The sequence below is a fragment of the Apus apus genome, chromosome 2 (genome assembly GCF_020740795.1).
Source record: "Apus apus isolate bApuApu2 chromosome 2, bApuApu2.pri.cur, whole genome shotgun sequence".
Taxonomy (NCBI): domain Eukaryota; kingdom Metazoa; phylum Chordata; class Aves; order Apodiformes; family Apodidae; genus Apus; species Apus apus.
Genome location: NC_067283.1, coordinates 24,347,826 through 24,365,872, shown reverse-complemented (window position 1 = coordinate 24,365,872; position 18,047 = coordinate 24,347,826). Strand labels below are relative to the sequence as shown.

The 18,047-nt window shown below is 39.9% G+C and overlaps 1 protein-coding gene across 4 annotated transcripts; it reads left to right on the top strand.

Annotated features, from left to right (window-relative positions):
- Nucleotides 1-1,579: 1,579 nt before the first annotated feature.
- Nucleotides 1,580-17,475, top strand: FAM133B (family with sequence similarity 133 member B). 4 transcript variants are annotated; one of them, XM_051611194.1, is made up of 11 exons: nucleotides 1,583-1,763; nucleotides 5,537-5,634; nucleotides 6,308-6,386; nucleotides 8,599-8,673; nucleotides 8,841-8,873; nucleotides 9,288-9,356; nucleotides 9,950-10,045; nucleotides 11,175-11,222; nucleotides 12,881-12,976; nucleotides 13,748-13,792; nucleotides 15,380-17,475. In XM_051611194.1, the coding sequence occupies exons 1-11, from the start codon at nucleotides 1,740-1,742 to the stop codon at nucleotides 15,464-15,466; spliced, it is 750 nt and encodes a 249-aa protein (XP_051467154.1). In that variant the 5' UTR covers nucleotides 1,583-1,739; the 3' UTR covers nucleotides 15,467-17,475. The 4 variants fall into 4 exon arrangements, with proteins under 4 accessions (XP_051467157.1, XP_051467156.1, XP_051467154.1 ...); XM_051611195.1 differs by lacking the exon at nucleotides 1,583-1,763 and adding an exon at nucleotides 2,833-3,802; XM_051611196.1 differs by lacking the exon at nucleotides 12,881-12,976 and having other exon boundaries at nucleotides 1,582-1,763.
- Nucleotides 17,476-18,047: the final 572 nt, after the last annotated feature.

Here is an 18,047-nt window from a genome sequence, read left to right as displayed (position 1 = left end):
ATGTGGTGTCTTTGTCTATCCTTTGCCTGCCATTTACTGATACATGGAAAGTGAGATTTACAGTACCTGTATCATTCCTCATTTTACACCTACGAGTTGTGTTGCTTTTATTTTTCACTTCTTCAATAAATGGGGTCATCTTGCAGTTTTCCGTCACACAGAAGTCCTTTCTCCAAGTATTTCTGTCCATTTTTAGACATCTGATTTAGCTGGCTGAATTGTCTGGCTGGGCTCCCAAACCTCCTTCACAGCCAGGGAAGAAAAGCGAATAGGAGTCTAACTAAAACACCCCAGTGTGCCCAGCCGAGGACTCCTTCCTCCCCACTGCCTGCATGGAAAGGAAGGGACTCTTCACGCCGGGCTTTGTCTACTGTCAAGTCATCTGTCCAGGCACCAGCTCAAAGCCACCAAAGCCTCACAGCACAAAGCGTTGGATGAATAAGCTCTCCTGGTTTAAGTCTGGTCGTAACATTTCCGAAGAGTAATTCTCTCCTGACAGGTTGGATGCAGCTTGGCTATTGCTATTCAATGTACTTCTGCCGCGTCACAGGCAGCTGAGAACTTCTGCCTGATGTATTTCCAAAGTAACCATCCTTGGTTTAGAACATACCGTTTTCTGAGGAATTAAAGTTACCCCTTCCTTATGCTCTATCTTCCAATTTTCAACAGTAAACTACTTGCAGCTGAGCAAAAGTTTACTCGCAGTTCTGGTGTAGCCACCTTCTTAACTTCTATACTAGCTCTCACAGCCTGCCCGTGGCTTTACTGAATGGTTTGGTGTCACACATCCCCGTGGCCTCACCAACCGTTCCAGCTGTTGCTAAATATGACCAACACAGCAACGCTATTACAGAAACAAAACTCATCTGTGCTTCATGTGATTTAACGTGTTCGTACGCAATTACTTCTCTTCGTTTTTACAAGGCTGAAAACTAATGTCAAGTAACTTTTAACGGTGTCACTTAATGCAACAGAGGTCTGAAGTTCTGAGCAAGCAGGTCCTGCAAGTCCTGGGTTTCTTTTATCAGATGCATTAACCTAATGCAGTATTAACCTAACCAATATTATAATGTTCCTTATTTTGCACTGCAGGGAGCTAACGAGAGAGGAATAGGGACTTTTGGTTTACTTTTTTTATTTTTCTCCCCCAAATAAGAGCCCCGTTTCAATGATCTCCATGGCAGGACAGGCTGCTGTTTCCCTTAGACTACTGAAGGAAAAAGGCAACACTGCAGCTCCACCGGCGACTAGACAAAAGATAAAAAGCCGTCACAGTAAAACTTCCCCCTCTCCTGGGATGTTTAGCACCGACGGGGCCGCCGGGCTCTGTGTCCCGCCATGCGAACACACTTTTCACCCTTTATTTCTCCTCTCGCAGCTCGCCCCGCTCCCCAAGGCCAGCCCAGCGCCACCTCCCCGCCGGCGGGACGGGACGGGACGGGACGGGACGGGACGGGACCAGCCCTGCCCGCCCCCGCCGCCCCTCCCCTTCCGGCCGCTCTCCCGCCTCCCGCCGCGCGGCCTCGCCCCGCCCAGGGCCCGGGGGGCGGTGCGGGCCGCGCTGGCCCCGCGGCGCCAGCAGGGGGCGCTGCGTGGCCGCCGCCCTCGCCGCTGCCGCAGCCGGAGCTGCCGGGGCCGAGCAGGGCCGGGGCGGCTGCGCGCGGCTCCCGGGCGCGGGGAGCGGGCCCGGGCCTGGGCCCGTGTGGCGGCGGGCGGCGGCGCGGGGTTTCGGCGGCACCATGGGGAAGCGGGACAACCGGGTGGTGAGTCACAAGGGCAGGCGGCGGCGGGGGCCGGGCCGGCGCGGCGGCTTGCGCTGGAATCCGTCGGGCGGGCCCGGCTGCGGGGAGCTGGGCATTGCCGCAGCTCGGGAAGCCGCGCCGCTGCCTCGGCGGGCCTCTCCGGCCCCCGCGGGGGGAGAGGGGCGGGCAGCGGGGTCTGGCGCCCCTCGGCCGCGGAGCAGAGGGGCCCGGGCTGCCGGGCCTGCGGGCGGCAGCGCCGGGGGGGCTGGTTGCGCGGCGCCGGGGCTGGGGCCCGGCCGCCCCGGGGCAGCACAGGCGGTGCGGGACGCCCCAGGCCGCGGGGCCCCGGCAGCCCGGGCCCCGCACCGCGGGCGGGCGCGGCCCGTGGCGGCACCTCTGGTTGCCTTCTCAAACCTGGCAGCGGTGGTGACTGATGCTGGCCGTGCGACCTGCGAAGTGAGGGTGGTGGAGATGCTGGCCTGGTCCTTGACACAAATAAAGCGTTCCCAGCGGGAGCTGCAGCATTGGCTGAAGTAGCTGTGGTTGTCCCTGAGCCGTGTGTCCTTAAACTTCGCGTTCAGCTGTACCTGAGCAGTGCTGGCTTTGTACAGCGCTCTGCTGTCTCGGGACCAGTGGTCAGAAGGCCAAAAATGTGTTTCTACACACCTGATGGCAAAGCCTAATTTTGTTTATACTGTTACCACATTCGTGCCCCTTCGTATTTTTCTGTAAACTTTTTCGTACCGATTAGCCATTCACCTTATGCTCATGTTTCACTTAGGCATTGTAAATTTACAATTATGAGTTTTATGATTAAAAACAAGTCATAAGACTTTCATTTTCTCCCTTTCTGGTATATGGTGTGAGTTTGTACTCAGATACGTGAGGCAAATATGTCTTTGCTTCCCTTGATAGAATATCATGTAATGGACACGATGAACATACATATTATACACACAGAGAGCTGAGTGCCTTTGAGTGTTGTTTTGGTCCCTCAGTGAAGTAGAGTCTACTGAGAAAGAGCTGAAAGTGTTAGACTGCAAGGCTCAGCCTGTGCTTGAAATGTATTTCCCTTTTGTAATGGTTTTGGGTGTGCTTGGGTACACCCAAATCTGTCTATTTTTTCTTAATTTTCACTTAATACAACAGTTAGGATGCACCTCTCAATGCCAGCAAATCTTTATGCTTGTGTATATATATATACGTTCATCGTGCCATGATGGCTACTAGTAAAGACAAGTTATAACACAGGACTCTTTGCTTCTCTTCTGTGATCATAGAGCTTTCCACTTGTGACTGCTTTCCCATCTCCCTTCTTAAATACACCATTGTTTTGACTGTTTGGAGTTGGGAAATAAATACTTCTTTTTCAGGTCTGCATGATACTTAAAAGCCAGTAACAGTTTGTGTTGCTTGCCCAGAGAACCCTAGCTGACTGAAGATGCCTTATGCCATTCATGAGCATGAAAGCTGTGCAACAAATATCTTTTAATAACTGCTTGAACAAACTGCCAAAAGAAGAAAATGGATGTTCAGACAAGCACTTCCTTTATTGAGAGTACATTGCTGTGCTTTCTGGCCAGGGACAAGCAGTTTGGCAAAATAGTGTAAATACTTCTAAGAAATGTTTATTGGCATAGTAATTCCTTATAAATAAACCTGTTTGATATTGTAAGAGCGTGTTTCAAGACATAAATTTCCCAATTGTGGAATATAGAGCAGTATTCAGTCATTATGTGCTTGGTGCTGGAAAGTTAAAAGTAAAGCCACTGAATAAAGAAAGGAGAAGCTTCCTTGCTAGTTATCTGGGGTCAGCTTGAGGAAGTAGAACACTTGAGAGCTGTAGCCTCTTCTACAGGTAGAGAGTTCTGTTGGGGGGCAGTGGGGTGATCGTTTTGGATTAGCTTGGGGAGGAAAGTAGCTAATTTTTATTTTGGAGCATCAAGAAACCTTGGTTTTAGGAATAATAATTGTTTAAGAAGCTAGAGCTTTCAGATACAAGTTCTTGAATGGTGACCAAGAAGAGTTGACTCACTTTGTTCACTGGAGTAAGCCAAATTGTGAGTTACGTTTGTGTTGTCTTCTCTAGTGGAGAAATTAACTTTGTTTAATGGAAACAGTGTTCAGATACTGCTTTCCTGCAATTCTTTTGCACTCAAAGCTGAATTCAAATGCAAAATTTTTACTGTTTTGAGGATTTGAAATACAATAAAATGCTGGAGATACTAATGTGAATGCGTACTTTCAAGTGCTGTAACTACTCGAGTGCATGCATCCAGCTGGCTATGAAAGATGCCAAACTGAGATTAAACTAAAGTTGGCATGCCTTATTGCTTACTTGCCCATATTACTTAGCCTTTTTGTGTGAATTAAGGCAACAAAGCAGAGCCCCAAGAAAGGGCAGCAAGTGTCACCCTTAGAGTTGCAGAGTCAACTTGAGTCAGAAAATGGTCCACTTGAAAGAGTCCTTGGATTGTTTCTGTGTGGACCACCTGATGGACCACGAGCCAAACTCAGTTTGCGGAGTGCTTCCCTCCAGCCTGCTTCCCCATCCCAGGCAGAGCTCAGAGCAGGACTAAATGTAGCCCCAAGAGCTGAAGGCCACCAGCCTGCCTGTGGTCCAGTCCAGAAGCTCAGCATTGCTGTGGCCACTGCTTCTGCCATGGGGAGAACTAGAGGGAAGGCAGCAGCTGCTGCTTTTGACAGCTTTCACAAATGCTCACTTGCTGTGTTTGGTGATTTCTGAATACTTACTTTATGCTCTGATAAAAAGCAGTGTTGGACATGGAAGAGCTGTACATATGGTTCAGTCTTTACTTTGACTCGTAAAAAAATGTACTCATAAAAACATTATCTCACATTGAGCAACCAAAGCTAGTTGTTGTTCTGACAGTTTTAATTTTTTCCACATTTCCAGATTGTGGACAGTAAGAACAGTGTGTGCTATGTTTTGCATAAGTAAATTGTGAAGTGTTAGGATGGTGTGGTGGTAAAATCCTGTGGTGTAAGGGGGGGCATACTCCTCCCTTTTGCATGAGCAAAATATTATTTACATTAAAAATACATTGGAAAATTGCTTGCTAATTTAAAGGTTTTCCATTTATTGCTGAGGTGGATTATGGATTCTAAGTTTTTAATTAATCTTTTATAATCTATTACATTTTTAGATTGAAGAGGGAGAGGATGCATGGGTTTGAAAACTGGAATACCTTGTAACATTGGGGTTTGGGGATTCTATATATATATTTTATTTTTTTTTAATTTTTCCCTTCTTAAAGTAGCCTAAAGTCACAAGATTTTCTACATGCATCATTGCAGCAGAGCACCACCACTTGCTTTTTTTGATGGTACAGCAAGTACCTTTTATGCAGAATTTTTTGAGTCTGCTAGCATAGATTTTGAGCAGAACACTAAAGGCTTAAGATAAGTTATCCTAGAGAGTAAGAGCTGAAATTTAATTACGTTTTCCATATCCCAGGGAACAGCATTTCAGCAATTGTGATACTGTACTCAGTTTGGAAAATCATTGCTTGAGATGGGGATTTATTGTAAGGAGCATGGTGTCTTGTGGATGAGTTCTTTCTGACCAGTATAACTCAAAGTGAAATCAGTTACCTGAGTCTTTCTGCCAGAGTGAATCAACTTGGCTTAGTTAAATATTTTATAGTGATAGAAACAAATTAGAATTCTTTTTCAGTGAGTAAGAACCATTTCTGTGAAGAAAAAGAAAGATAGATTTTGGTATGATAGGACAGCTGATGAATTGTATTTCTTTTTGTTGTTTCATATTCAAGGCTTATATGAATCCCATAGCTATGGCCAGAGCACGAGGTCCTGCCCAAACTTCAGGACCAACAATACAAGACTACTTGAACAGGCCAAGACCAACATGGTAAGTGGCAATACTTGTCTGACCTTTTGAGTAAAACGTTTCCTCTTGATAAGATGACACTGGTATCTCCCTCCCCCCCAGAATACACATTAATGTATTTCATAAGATTCTCTGTCTCTTGCCAAAGTGTTCTTTTCTAAATCTGTATTCAGTATCCTCTTCTAGAACCAATAGTATTTCATTTTGAAATGCATGTTTCTCATTTGTCTTTAAATATTTTGGCAACAGTTTCTCAGAACAGGTAAGCATTTATCATTTTGCCTCTTTCCCACATCTGGATACGTAAACTCTGCAGATAAATCTCAATTTTAAAGTAATCTGTAGATAAACATTTTGCTGTTATAGTCTCAGAACACAGTTTATCCTAGCCAACAAAATAATCACTTTTATATACTATCAGCAAATAACTTTACATTCAGTCAGTTTTACCTCTTCTCATAAGACATTAGAGAACAATGTCCCTAATTGCTAAGTTAGCTTTAGGTCTTTCAGACTTATTTAGCTACCATACTTTAGTTCTTAGGGTTAGGTCACCATATGCATAACATCTAAGATATTCTCATTCTTCTTTCTGTTGGAAGTTCAGCCAAGGCTAAACTTCAAAAAACGCTATGAAAAGTTAGACACTGAAGGAGGTGTTTTTAACTGTGAAAATTATGATCTTTTTATATAGGGAAGAAGTGAAAGAGCAACTAGAGAAGAAAAAGAAAGGATCCAGGGCTCTGGCTGAATTTGAAGAAAGGATGAACGAGGTTGGTACTGTTATTAATATTTTAATACTTGATTCTTCTTAGATTATACTTTTTCTCCATTATCGTTATCAGCAGCAATTACCCCTAACATTTCATTTCACTAATGCTTTTCAGGAGTAAATGTTCTGTTTTTTTGTGTTGGGTGTTAAGATTACCTGCCTAACCAGTGAAGAGCTACTTTCCATTCAGAGAAACACTACATAAAAGCTTTTGACAATTGCTGCTCAACTTTCCATGAACATAAGTATAGTTCACAAATGTATGTTTATACTAATAAATTAAACCTGTGCATTTTCCAGTATGATAAACTACAGTATCTTGTGCTCATCTTCACTTGTTTAAGGTCATGTAATCCAGATATATTGGAAAGAGGTGTATTACTGGAAACAGACATCTTTGGCAAGGAATATACATGTGTTACTGGTATGGGAGAAGGCACAAAGAATGGCCTTCCAATATTCAGATAGGGCAGTAAGGCACTTCCTCTCTCCTCCTAAGCTGATTACATTCCATGCTGGTTCCCTACTAGAAATGCAGCCATTCTGATGCTTGTTTTCAGTACCCAGTGGGGATCAGCACGTCTAACTCCTGTTATGTAGGCAGAATTAGTATACGATACATTTAACTGTTCCTTCTTGGGTGCTGGTATCTTGGGGTAAGCTTCAAGCAGTAGTCTTCATCGTTGTGTGTGAGCTTCTGATTGAAGTAGATTCTGCTCCTTCTTTGTTACTGGAAGTGTGTAGTACCTCTGCTCTTGCTATACCTTTTTGCCTAAGAAGTTGCACTAGCATTCAGAGGGTGATGGGATGCTTTTCTGAGAGGATCTGTTGTTCTGTGCTCTGTGAATTTTAGCTTGGTAAGTTTGGTTTAGTATTTAATCGTATTCCTTTCCTACTTCTGTCTTTGCTTTATTGTGAAATAATTGAAACTGACATGGATAGAAGAAAGCAGCCTTTCAGCGTGGCAGAAGGGTAGGACTGGATGCAAGGAATCACTAAATGGCCATGAGTTCTTCCTAAGGCTCCTGAGAACAAATCTCTGGGTAGCTGTAAAGATTTTGAGTCTCTGAATGAGGTGTTATCTCTCCTGTTTTACTGACAGATGTGTCAGTAAAATGATGCATCTTTTTTGTTTAAGACATAACACTAGCACAGTCTTAAAATAATTTAAACAGAATGCCTGCCTGATAAAGCATGGGCTGTTGTTAGAAACCCCTCAGGTGGCTCTGGGTAGCTGGTATATCAAAGTAGATAACCCAGTGCCATACTGTGTAGATGCTGCCTCAGACCATGAAAACACATGGCACACATCAGTGTATCCTGGCTAATCTGCCATGTCTCTAAGCAGCTAATTCAGAGTATGCTGACTTGGGCATCCCTATATCATATTGCATTGCAAGGTGTAATCTTACTTAATTCCTGATATTTCTGTCCCTTCAGCACAACGTATAGATTATCATTGCTCTGCCAGTATAATACCAATACAGCTTCATTGTGAGGAAAGGGAGGATCAGAATAATAGTTGCACAAGGGAGCAATAAGATGTGTCTGGCACAGGAAGCAGGAATCGTGCAGATTGAAGCCAGCAGCCTTTCACTCTGATGGGAGTGGGTTTGATGTTTCAGAGTTCTCAAAAGGAAGATTTTAAGTAGGCTTAGAGAGCTTGTGAAGGATTGAAAAGGAAGGATGAGAGGAGACTTCTATCTGTGCACTGTGCTTGGCCTAACAAAAATAAGTGTTTCTATGTACATGTGTATAATAATATTCCAATTATTGTTGACACTGACAAGGCCCAGAACAGACACTAGAGACACCCATACAGTGAAGAAGGGCCAGGAGAATTTGTCTTGAAATTTTGGTTCAGGTGACTTTAAAACTAAGACAAACCAGCAGCTTTTCTGGTAGAGTGCCCTGGCTTTCTAAAGTGCTCTAGTAAGAACACTCTAATGCAAAACTAAAAATACCACAACAGATGACCTTTAAAATAAATTACAGTCTCTTAAATCCAAACAACATGAACATTGTGGTATGAACGAACATCGTATTTCAAATGATACTAGTCTTCTGTAAAATCAAGTGTATTAGAGCCCTGGTTAACATTATATGCTGTTTATTTTCTGTGGGTTTTGTGAAAACTATATAACGTCAGGTAGATGACAAGATCTCAGAAAAGCTGACGCTCAAGTCATGTTTCTCTTTCGTTTTGTTTTCAGAATTGGAAGAAAGAACTGGAAAAACATAGGGAGAAGTTACTGAGTGGAAACGAGAGTTCCTCCAAAAAAAAGGAGGTAAGTTACTCTTATACAATCTGTGTTTGAAACTGAGATTGTGATCAATGCTGCCAATACAGAATGTCATAAATACATTTTAAAAGCCAGCATCAAAGTACATAAACCTAAATGCACAACAAAAGACAATGATACCAAAGTAACATTTGTTTTATTCTATTTTTAAGAAAAAGAAAAAGGAAAAGAAGAAATCTAATAGGGTGAGCAAAATTTTCAGTTTTCTGAGTTTCTTTCCTTTGAAGTAGTTACTATTTGCCATTTAAGTTCTCTTGGAAAGAGAGAGTATAGCTGTAACTTTGAATCTAGCTGTTAAATGATCTGCTTTTTATTTGAGAGGGGTGGGTCACATGCTCTACAAGGATAATTTTACTTCTGCCTAAAGGGAGGAAAAGAGCATGAAATATATATTATGAAATGAAAAATGTTAGAAGTCACTTTTTACAATTTTATTTAAGAAAATCTATGTAAAATACCACCTTCTTGGGAGTTAAATTTCATAGATAATACTGTACAAATTAAGAGGTTTTAAAGGAAGTGTTTGGATGGACTTTTGACTATTTGTCAGACATAATTCTGCATCTCACAAGCTTCACTTTTTGTTGTGTTTGGTCAAGTTGTCTTCATCTTCCTCTTCTTCATCAAGCTCTGATTCTTCCAGCAGTTCATCTGATTCAGAAGATGAGGTAAGAACTACCTTATTAGATTATTTTTTTCATGAGGCTTATTTAACACAGATTTTGGTAATATATTTTACGATATTGTTTGAGGGCTTGGTTTGCATAAAATGTTTAATTTTTATGCATGCGGTACATATAATAAAGTTGTGAATTTTAGTTATGTACATGTTCAAGAATTTCTATATGAACATTGAATTTTTAGTGGCTGGCTTGCGAAGTAGATCCGTTTCTGTTTTAACATTTAATTGTTTGATTTTCAGTAGAGTTCCTCATGTAATCATAAAAACGCAAACATACCATTTTTACTTTTTAGCAAAGATCTTTGTTGCAGATAATCAGATTCTACAGCACACATCTAAATAATAAACAGAATCTAGATAACCTGGATTTTTCACCAGTTTACATTTTTTCAGTGCAGAAGAGTTACGAAGGTCCTGCGCTAAAAGAATCAATTATAGTGTACTTTATTCCTCCAGAGAACATGATAACATGTATGAATTTGGTGTTCCCTTTTTTTTATATTTACTGTAAGTCTTTAATTCTAGTGGGAATAAATTTAGGGTTGTATTTTTCTTTTTTCCTACAATATTTGTGAATAGGATAAAAAGCAAGGGAAGAAAAGAAGGAAAAAGAAGTATCGCTCCTCACGGAAATCTTCAACAAGCTCAACTTCTGAATCAGAGTCAGACAGCAAGGTAAATATAAAGATGTGTTACCCTTGGCAAGTTTTCTTGATCTGTGTTATGAAGACAAACACTTCTGACTTCTGCATATTGTTGTTTTTTCATATTCCAAATTTAAACTCGTGCGTTCTTAAGTAGCTGAGCTGCACTTGCAGGTGCAATCAGGAATCTACCTCCACTGGCCACAGTGCCTGGCAGAAATAATTTGAGCTTTAGAAAATGAGCACGCTTTATTCCAGCATTTTTTAGTTATTTTTCTGAATTCAGATATACGCATATTTTCTGCTGCTCAAATGTTTAGTTTTAATACTACAATAACTCTTAAAAAAACAAAATGTTCTGTGGAATTCTTGTGAGTGTGCTACTTAACTGAACACTACCTATGAAAATAGAGATATTGCAGGATATCAGTGGCCAGAATATTAACTTTCTAAATATCTGTGGACATATGCATATTGAATTGAGGGTGTCTTTGTCCTTTGTCCAAAAGTACATACACAGGCATACTAAATGAACAAAAAATGGGGAAGACATATGAGGCAAATTTTTCTGTTCTGTTAGCATTTTTCTGCATTACAGTGGATAGCAACAGTACTTCTTGCCTAAATATTAATAAAACAGCAAGTCATTAAGGTTTTATATGTAGACTTTATCACAGGCTTTCACTGTAATACCTAATTCAGCATAGTATAAATTGTGATGAATCACTCTTCGCCTATGAATTTATGCTAACGTGAGTTTGAAAACTCTTGCTACATAGAGGTATCCTTACTGCTGAAATTGGAAGGCAGAAAGCCATGAAAATACCTGCTTAACCCCTGCCCAATCAGCCAAGATAGGTATGGACAGAGAATAAAGACTCCAGACTGTTTTATGTTGTTAGGTTATAAGGTTAAAGTAGTGATAGCTGGTATCCTTTACAAAGGCTCCCTGTGTACTGCAAGTACTTCTCACACTGCTGGTTCAGGAAATCAGCGGCTGTGTCAAAATGACAGCTTTTTCATACTTTTCCTATTAGCTACAAAGTGGAAAGAACAACTTTGAAGACCTTCAATGAACAGAAAAGACAATGGGTTAGACTGCTTTTGGGATTTTGACCTTTTTCCTGACATAATTTTCTCATGTTTTTCTTTCTATTTAGGACAGCACAAAAAAGAAAAGGTCAAAGGAAGATTATGAAAAAGAGAAGGTACTCTTAATCTTGAAATACATTAGAACTGAATTTTACAGCATAATGGAACTCTAGGGGTTTTGGGGGGGTTTATTTTGTTAAGTTTGTGCATTGTTGATTTTTTTTAATATTGAATGCCTCAGTTTACACCTGTGGAAATTTTCTGTCCAAAACTACACAGTTGAAAGGTGTTCAGTACACCCAGTTTGAGGTAGACTTTTAGTTGGGTTCCACTTCTGTTTTAATAATTGTTGCTAGTGGAAACTGCTGTATCTGTTCTTGTTATGAAGGTAAATGAAAAAAAGTATCTAATCTACTCTAGTAGATCAGCTGCATTCTAATATTTTGGGTTTTATCCTGAGCAGTCAATTTGAGCTACAAGTATGTGTGATGGTGTTTCAGTGGCATGCCTGGTAGGATGCCAGCTTGTTGCTGTAAATTAAGGAGCAATGAGCACAGGATACATTCACTTAAATGTAGTCATAAATATGTATACTGTACTTATGATGGCTTTGAAAAACTGCAGAGAAAAACATAACCTAACAATGCTTTCAGCCTATCCTGGCCTTTTTCTCCAGTTACCTTTCATATCACCTCAGCCTTTACTTCTCCAGTCAACAGTATTTACTTTGATGTACAAATTCTCCGTTGCATAAGTCAAATGTGTTGAATTTTTTTTTTTTTTACCTTGCTCCTGATCCCATTTAACATAGGTTCCATTTCCCACCAACTTCTTTTGAGTAGCTTCTCTTCAAAGGCCACGTGTCTACCATAGCCCCTTGGTTAAGCTGTAACACTACAGTTCACAGATCTGAAAGCAAAGGGCATTCTGGGGACTAGAGGTCTTCCCCTGTCTCAACATGACTTGTCTGTCAAAGGGGCTGTATCGTTTATTTTTCATGGGTACTTCTGGGAAAGGATTGAGGTGTGTAAAATAGACTAAACAGCACATCTGAGGTCTGTGATCCCACCTTACAAAAAGATGATTAGCAAGGTTTTTTCAGTGTCTGGCCTTAGAAATTGAATGGAAGAAAGTAGCTTCAGTCTTAGGAATACCTTGCCTGGTCTAGAGCAAAGGAAGGGAGGCACAGAGAGAAGCAGCTCATCAGAGCAATCTCATGCAGCATCAAAATGTTAAAAATAATTTTTAAAAAGAGGCTGTCCTTTAAATATACTGAGATTTTTATATGAAGTGTTAAAGTGTAGCTGGCAGGGACAGTCTGTCCTAGTTGGACACAAATACAGAGGGAGCTTTTGACTTCATTAACAAAGCTAGAGTCTGAAGCTGCAGGGTTGGTATGTGCATATTGAGACATCTTCACTTACTCAGTGGCATTTAAAAGTGGTGAAATATTCTTATTTTCAAGTGCTTACGCCTTCATGTGGTATTATTTTGAATAAGAAACTGTACATACACTGCAGTATTATTCCTTTCACTTTTAGAAGTCGGTGTGTCTTGGTAACAAAATGAAGGAACATACAGAAAAAGACTATTTCCACTAAAGCATTTTTATAGTTGGTAGGGTAATTTGTTGATGATGAGTGATTAGTTTAGTGTCAACAGTATATAAAAATATTTCACAACTTAGAAATGCTATTTCAATCTAAGTTTTAAGCACAAGTTTTATAAAATTTGAAAGGTCTGACTTTATTCACAAATATGTTACTTTGTGTAGGAAGGCAAAAATCACCGCAGGAAAAGGAAGAAAGCCGATCGTGGTGATGGACCTTTATCATCAGAATCCTTGTCAGAATCAGATCAGACAGAGGAGGTCTGTGTGAAACCTCGGTTTCAGATGTTATAATGCTCTCAGCTTACTGATTCCAATGAGTGAATGAATGGACTAGCTTAGATGTAGTATGTTCTTGACACTGTTCTGCTCTGTACAGTTGAATTTAAGAGTGCAGCTCGTTCAAAGTTGTTTGTATTTTTCTCTTTAATCAAAGCTTTCTGTAAGAATTGTTTAGTGCAGCTCTTGTCACCTCTGGGTCATTTTGAATTAAGTTTCTTGAATGTTTTAAAGTTTTTATCGATATTTTAGAGCTTGGTGAAATGAGGCAAAGTGATTGGTGTGGTGTCCTTCACAAGATTCCTCTCTGATGTTTGTGAATAGGTTGGCAGATTCCAAGATGGCTAAGAATTTTTGCCTTCCTTTTCCATTTAATTAATTTTTTTTTGACATAATAATCTTAGTCTCACCCTAGTGGTATATCTACTTAGAGGATTTGCACCCTTGCAAATCCTTGGAAAGATTCCAATGTGTTGCATTTTCTCCTTAAGAATTCTTGCCACATTACTAGCTTAGTCATTTTACCATTGTATCTTTCTTGTTCTGCTGTGTATAAAAGTAGTGTGTTCCCAAATTGGGTGTTGATAGGATAATGCGTATTCTAGGATTTAACCCAGATAACCCGTGTTTCATCATGGGTTATTTTTCAGTATGTTCTACCACTGTTGTGCCATCGTTCATTTATATGCAACAAAAGCTCAAACTTCTAAAATAGCATTTCCAAAGCTGCTCTGCTGTTACTTCTCTTTTTAGGTGCAAGCAAAAAAGAAGAAAAACAGCGAGGAAAAAGATAAAACAGCAAGTATCCTTCTTTACTCATTCTGTAGTTTTGGGATATAAATGTTCTCTACTTGGTTAGTTACCAATTTCATATTTTTCAGTAATACAAGTGTTTTATAGCAAAAGTCTGCTGTCCTGTGAATCTAAATCAATTATTTTTCTATTTACCTGCTGAAGTCAGTTTTTCAATTGTTGAATTCAAGGAAGAATTTGTCACTATTTTACCCATCTAGATAATATATTATTTGAGATCTGTGTAAGTTTAACACTTACTGTAGCATATTTTTTACTCTGTATCAACCTACTAGCACTACTAATATCTGTATGGTGTCAGGTAGGGGAGCAGTTTGCCTCACAGACATGATGTCTGTTAGTGTTGTGTAAAATTCTTCCTTGGTAAGCCCCCTGTACCAGACCATGAAAAGAGCCTTAGGACATAATTGCTGCAACTTCTATACTAACGTAATTCTTCCCCCAACAAAATGAAAAGCTTTGAGCAACCGGTTACTTTTCTCAATTTTGGTGATTTGTTTCTGTTGGTAAAAGCGAGAAGGAGGTCCAGCAGTGATTTATATAGAATCCAAAGCCATCCCGTGTCCCTGAGGCTCCACAGTTAGGAGTACAGTGATTTTGAGATCTGAAATACCTGCTTGAGATGTCTTTGTGTCTTTCCATCTCCCCTGTCAGCAACAGTCTTCCTAATTAGACATCTCAGTTGTCTAAATGAGTTAGGGCAAAGGGAGGGCTTACATTACTCACCTAAATATGCAAGCACAGGAGTATCAGTGATACTTAATACCTGTTTTCCATGGAACTTGTTTTTTTCATAATTGTATAAGCTGTTTGCCATAAAACTTCTAGTGACTAATTTTGGGTTTTTTCTTAAAATAATTTTGTGTGTAAGTAGTAAGTGCTTACTAAGTATTTACAAAGTACTTACAAAACAAAGCTTTTGTACCAAAATTATTTTGTTTACATAATGCCACACCTATTCAAGAATACCAGTTGAAATTTTGCTTGCAAAAAAATGACGTTGTGTCTCTTAGCTTCCGTATTACAGTGATCAGGATAATAACTTCAGGCCTGAATCCAGTAGTGTCAATTGAGTGTATTCATATTTACAATGTATATCATAGTTGTTTTACTTGAAACAATGGACAAGTGCTGGGCGTTCTAGCCAAGTGTAGTTGAACTGTTTAATTTTACACAGTAAATACAAGCACTTATTTTCAAATCTATAAAAATCCTTGTTATTCCCACATATTTAAGATGTCACTGCTTGTCAAAGCACTTCCTTATTACTTCCTCAGAAAGCTATAAAGCACTGAAAATCATTTGAAAGATTAGGAAATGTAATAGTGACAGTGATGAGTTGTGAAATAGCCAGACCATGACAGAGATAAATCGAAGACTGCTCATAATAGTGCAAATTACTGGATAAAATATGAATTTTCTCTTTGTGATTTCTCAATAGGCTTTTACAGACATTTATTTTGAAACGTCTTTGTAAATATATCCTTTCTGTGCTTTCATTTTGCATTAGCAGAATTTAATAGATGGCAATTTTCTCATGCAATAACTTCCATCTTATTTTTTTTTTTTTAGGATAAAACAAAAAAGAGAAAGAAGCACAAGAAACATGGAAAAAAGAAGAAAAAGAAGATTGCTGGTTCAAATTCAGATTCAGAATAATATTTACAAAAAACAAGACTATCAACAGAAGTGCAATGACTAAAGGAAACTTAAACTGTGAAATGACAGCAAACTTTACCGAACTGCATGAGTTTTCCTGTGCTTAAGAAATACTCCTAATCTTTCAGTAGCCAGCTAGATGCAGCTGTGCTGGAAAAGACCATTGTTCTTGCCTGCTGCTTAATACATGAGGTACAACTTTTATAAAATTCCAGTAAGCAGTGAAGCAGTGTTAGATGTTTGGAACAATGCGAGATGGTAGTCCAGCTGAGGTGTAAAATACTGGAAAATAAAGAGATAAATTTTTAGATAGTAAAAGTAGTCTTTCAAAGCATTAGTAATAGTCTTTATTTGTAAATCAGGACAAATAAAATCCCAAGTTCATCCTGCAGGTTAATATTATACATAAACTATTGCAAGCTGGCATCTGCTAATGGCATTTCCAAAACGGGAAATTAATGATAACATTGAAAGTGCTGCCTTTGTAGAAATGTTGATCATCTGCCCCATTACCGTCTTCATGCTTACGAGAAAGGGAATGCTCCCATGCTGGCTAACTGGATAGGGTGCCTTTGCCTTTGATCCTTGCAAATCTCTGCTATATTTAATCCATGCAGCATCTCTGATTCTAGGGAAGCCAGAGCTGTTGTCAGCAGACTTTTCTGAATAAGCAGTTCTGGGCTTCTAAGCATGTGCTTCTGCATTAAGCAAGAGCAATGACAGTTTGCAGTATAACTGACATTCAAACCTGAAGATTTTACCTCTGCTTCGTTGAAACAGCGATGGATCTTTGCTAGTAAATACGCGTATTTCATTTAATGTCATTTTGGTTTCATTGAACACTTCTTGCAAACACTGGTAGCTTTCTTTGCATTATCTTCAGAATTGTTTCGCATGATTCGTACCATTTTTAAATTAACAAAATGCAGGTAATCACTTGTTGTAACCAGTTCTATGAATTAGGTTCCATGTGCAGAGTTTCATGTATGTATTTAGTTATTCTTATAGTTAAGTTCATTGCTGTGTTTAAGTGCACACTTGCTGAAGATACTTAGCATGTAAAAAGCAGGGGTTTGATAACCTTAACAGCTTCATATTGAAGCTGATTTACTCTAAGCAAGTTAAGTGGCAGATCTGTTACGTGATGTGTCTTGTTAGATAAAAGAACTACTGCCAGAATCTCATTAAAGATACTGTTTAAACAGTTTGTATTTATATTTTTGTACATGAGGGCTACAGATTGTTCACCTAAATCACAAAGCTGTTTTACTTCAAATTAGCTGCTTCAAGAGCTGAAAAAAAAGCTTTTGTAAATTAAATGTGCACGCAAGAAAACACAAGCAACCATTCGATTTTAGTTTTTACATGAAATTCTCATGGTATCTTCCATTGAAGTACCCATTTCTGGGCCTCCTGTTAGCCTTTGAGAACTGCCCGTCCATCCTCAATGGTCAACTATAGATTGTACTCCTGATTCACCCCTTTTTTCCTTGCACAGGTGCTAATTTAGAACACAGTCTCTGTTGCGTACAGATGTTTCAAATATTGTATTGCCAAGAATTTCAAGACCTGTAAGACGTGTTATTAGTCTGCAAACCGTGACTAAAAACTGGGGGAGAAAGGTGGTATTTTATTGCCATTCCACAGAAAAATTGACTTTTCAAGTCAAGTTCCTGGGAAAATACAACCGTTGAGTTGTAGCAATGTTCCTCTAAACCATAGTAAGAATATTTTTATCAAATATTTGATACCGTAGGGCTTGATGTTACCAATTACAGACACTGTTTTTTGTCAGCGAGCTTAAAATAAGGCAAGATGCAGTGAAAAGTAGGGCTTTGGTTTGGGGTTTGTGTTTGGTTTTGTTGGGGTTTTCTTCTTAAGTTGTGGTGTTGCAGCTTTCACAAAACAATTTGTAATGAACCATAGCATAAACACTCTGTCCTGTGTGATACCTTTTTTGACTTTTACACAACTACCTGCAACAGAAGGAAATAAAAATGGAAATTACAGCCCCAGTCTTCCAAGTACATAAGCCAGTATGTCATTTTAATTGTCTGAATGTAACTGTTCTGGTCAGCCGTGTGTGCTTGAAGTGCTGCTGTCATGCTTTGCAAGCGGTGTACCTGCCCCAGCGGCTTACCGGCTTCGCCAGGTCACAGCAGATCTGCTTTAATGCTGACAGTGAAATGTTCACGTTCCCACTCGCCTTGCATCCTGCTGCGTTTTCTCTGCTGGAGGAGGGTGCAGTCTGGTCACAGCCCTGCAGCTCGCTTCTTTGCACGGGCCGGGTGCCTGGGGGGGCGGCTGGCTCTGAGGTGTCCCGGGCAACCCATGAACACACTCCGAGACTGGGCAGCGGGACAAAGCAGAAAATCAGCAACGCGAGAATAAAAGTATTTTAAGAGATGTCTGCCTTCTGACAGCAGATGAACAAGTAGTATTGTATGTAGTGTTTAATTTTTAGCTCTTCCTTTCCAGGGACATTTCTGGAAGTTTGAACTTCAGCCGTTTTCTTTTCTACAACGGCCATTGTTTTCATCCGAGACCAAAATGTCGCTTCGTTCCGTGCGCTCCCTGGTGA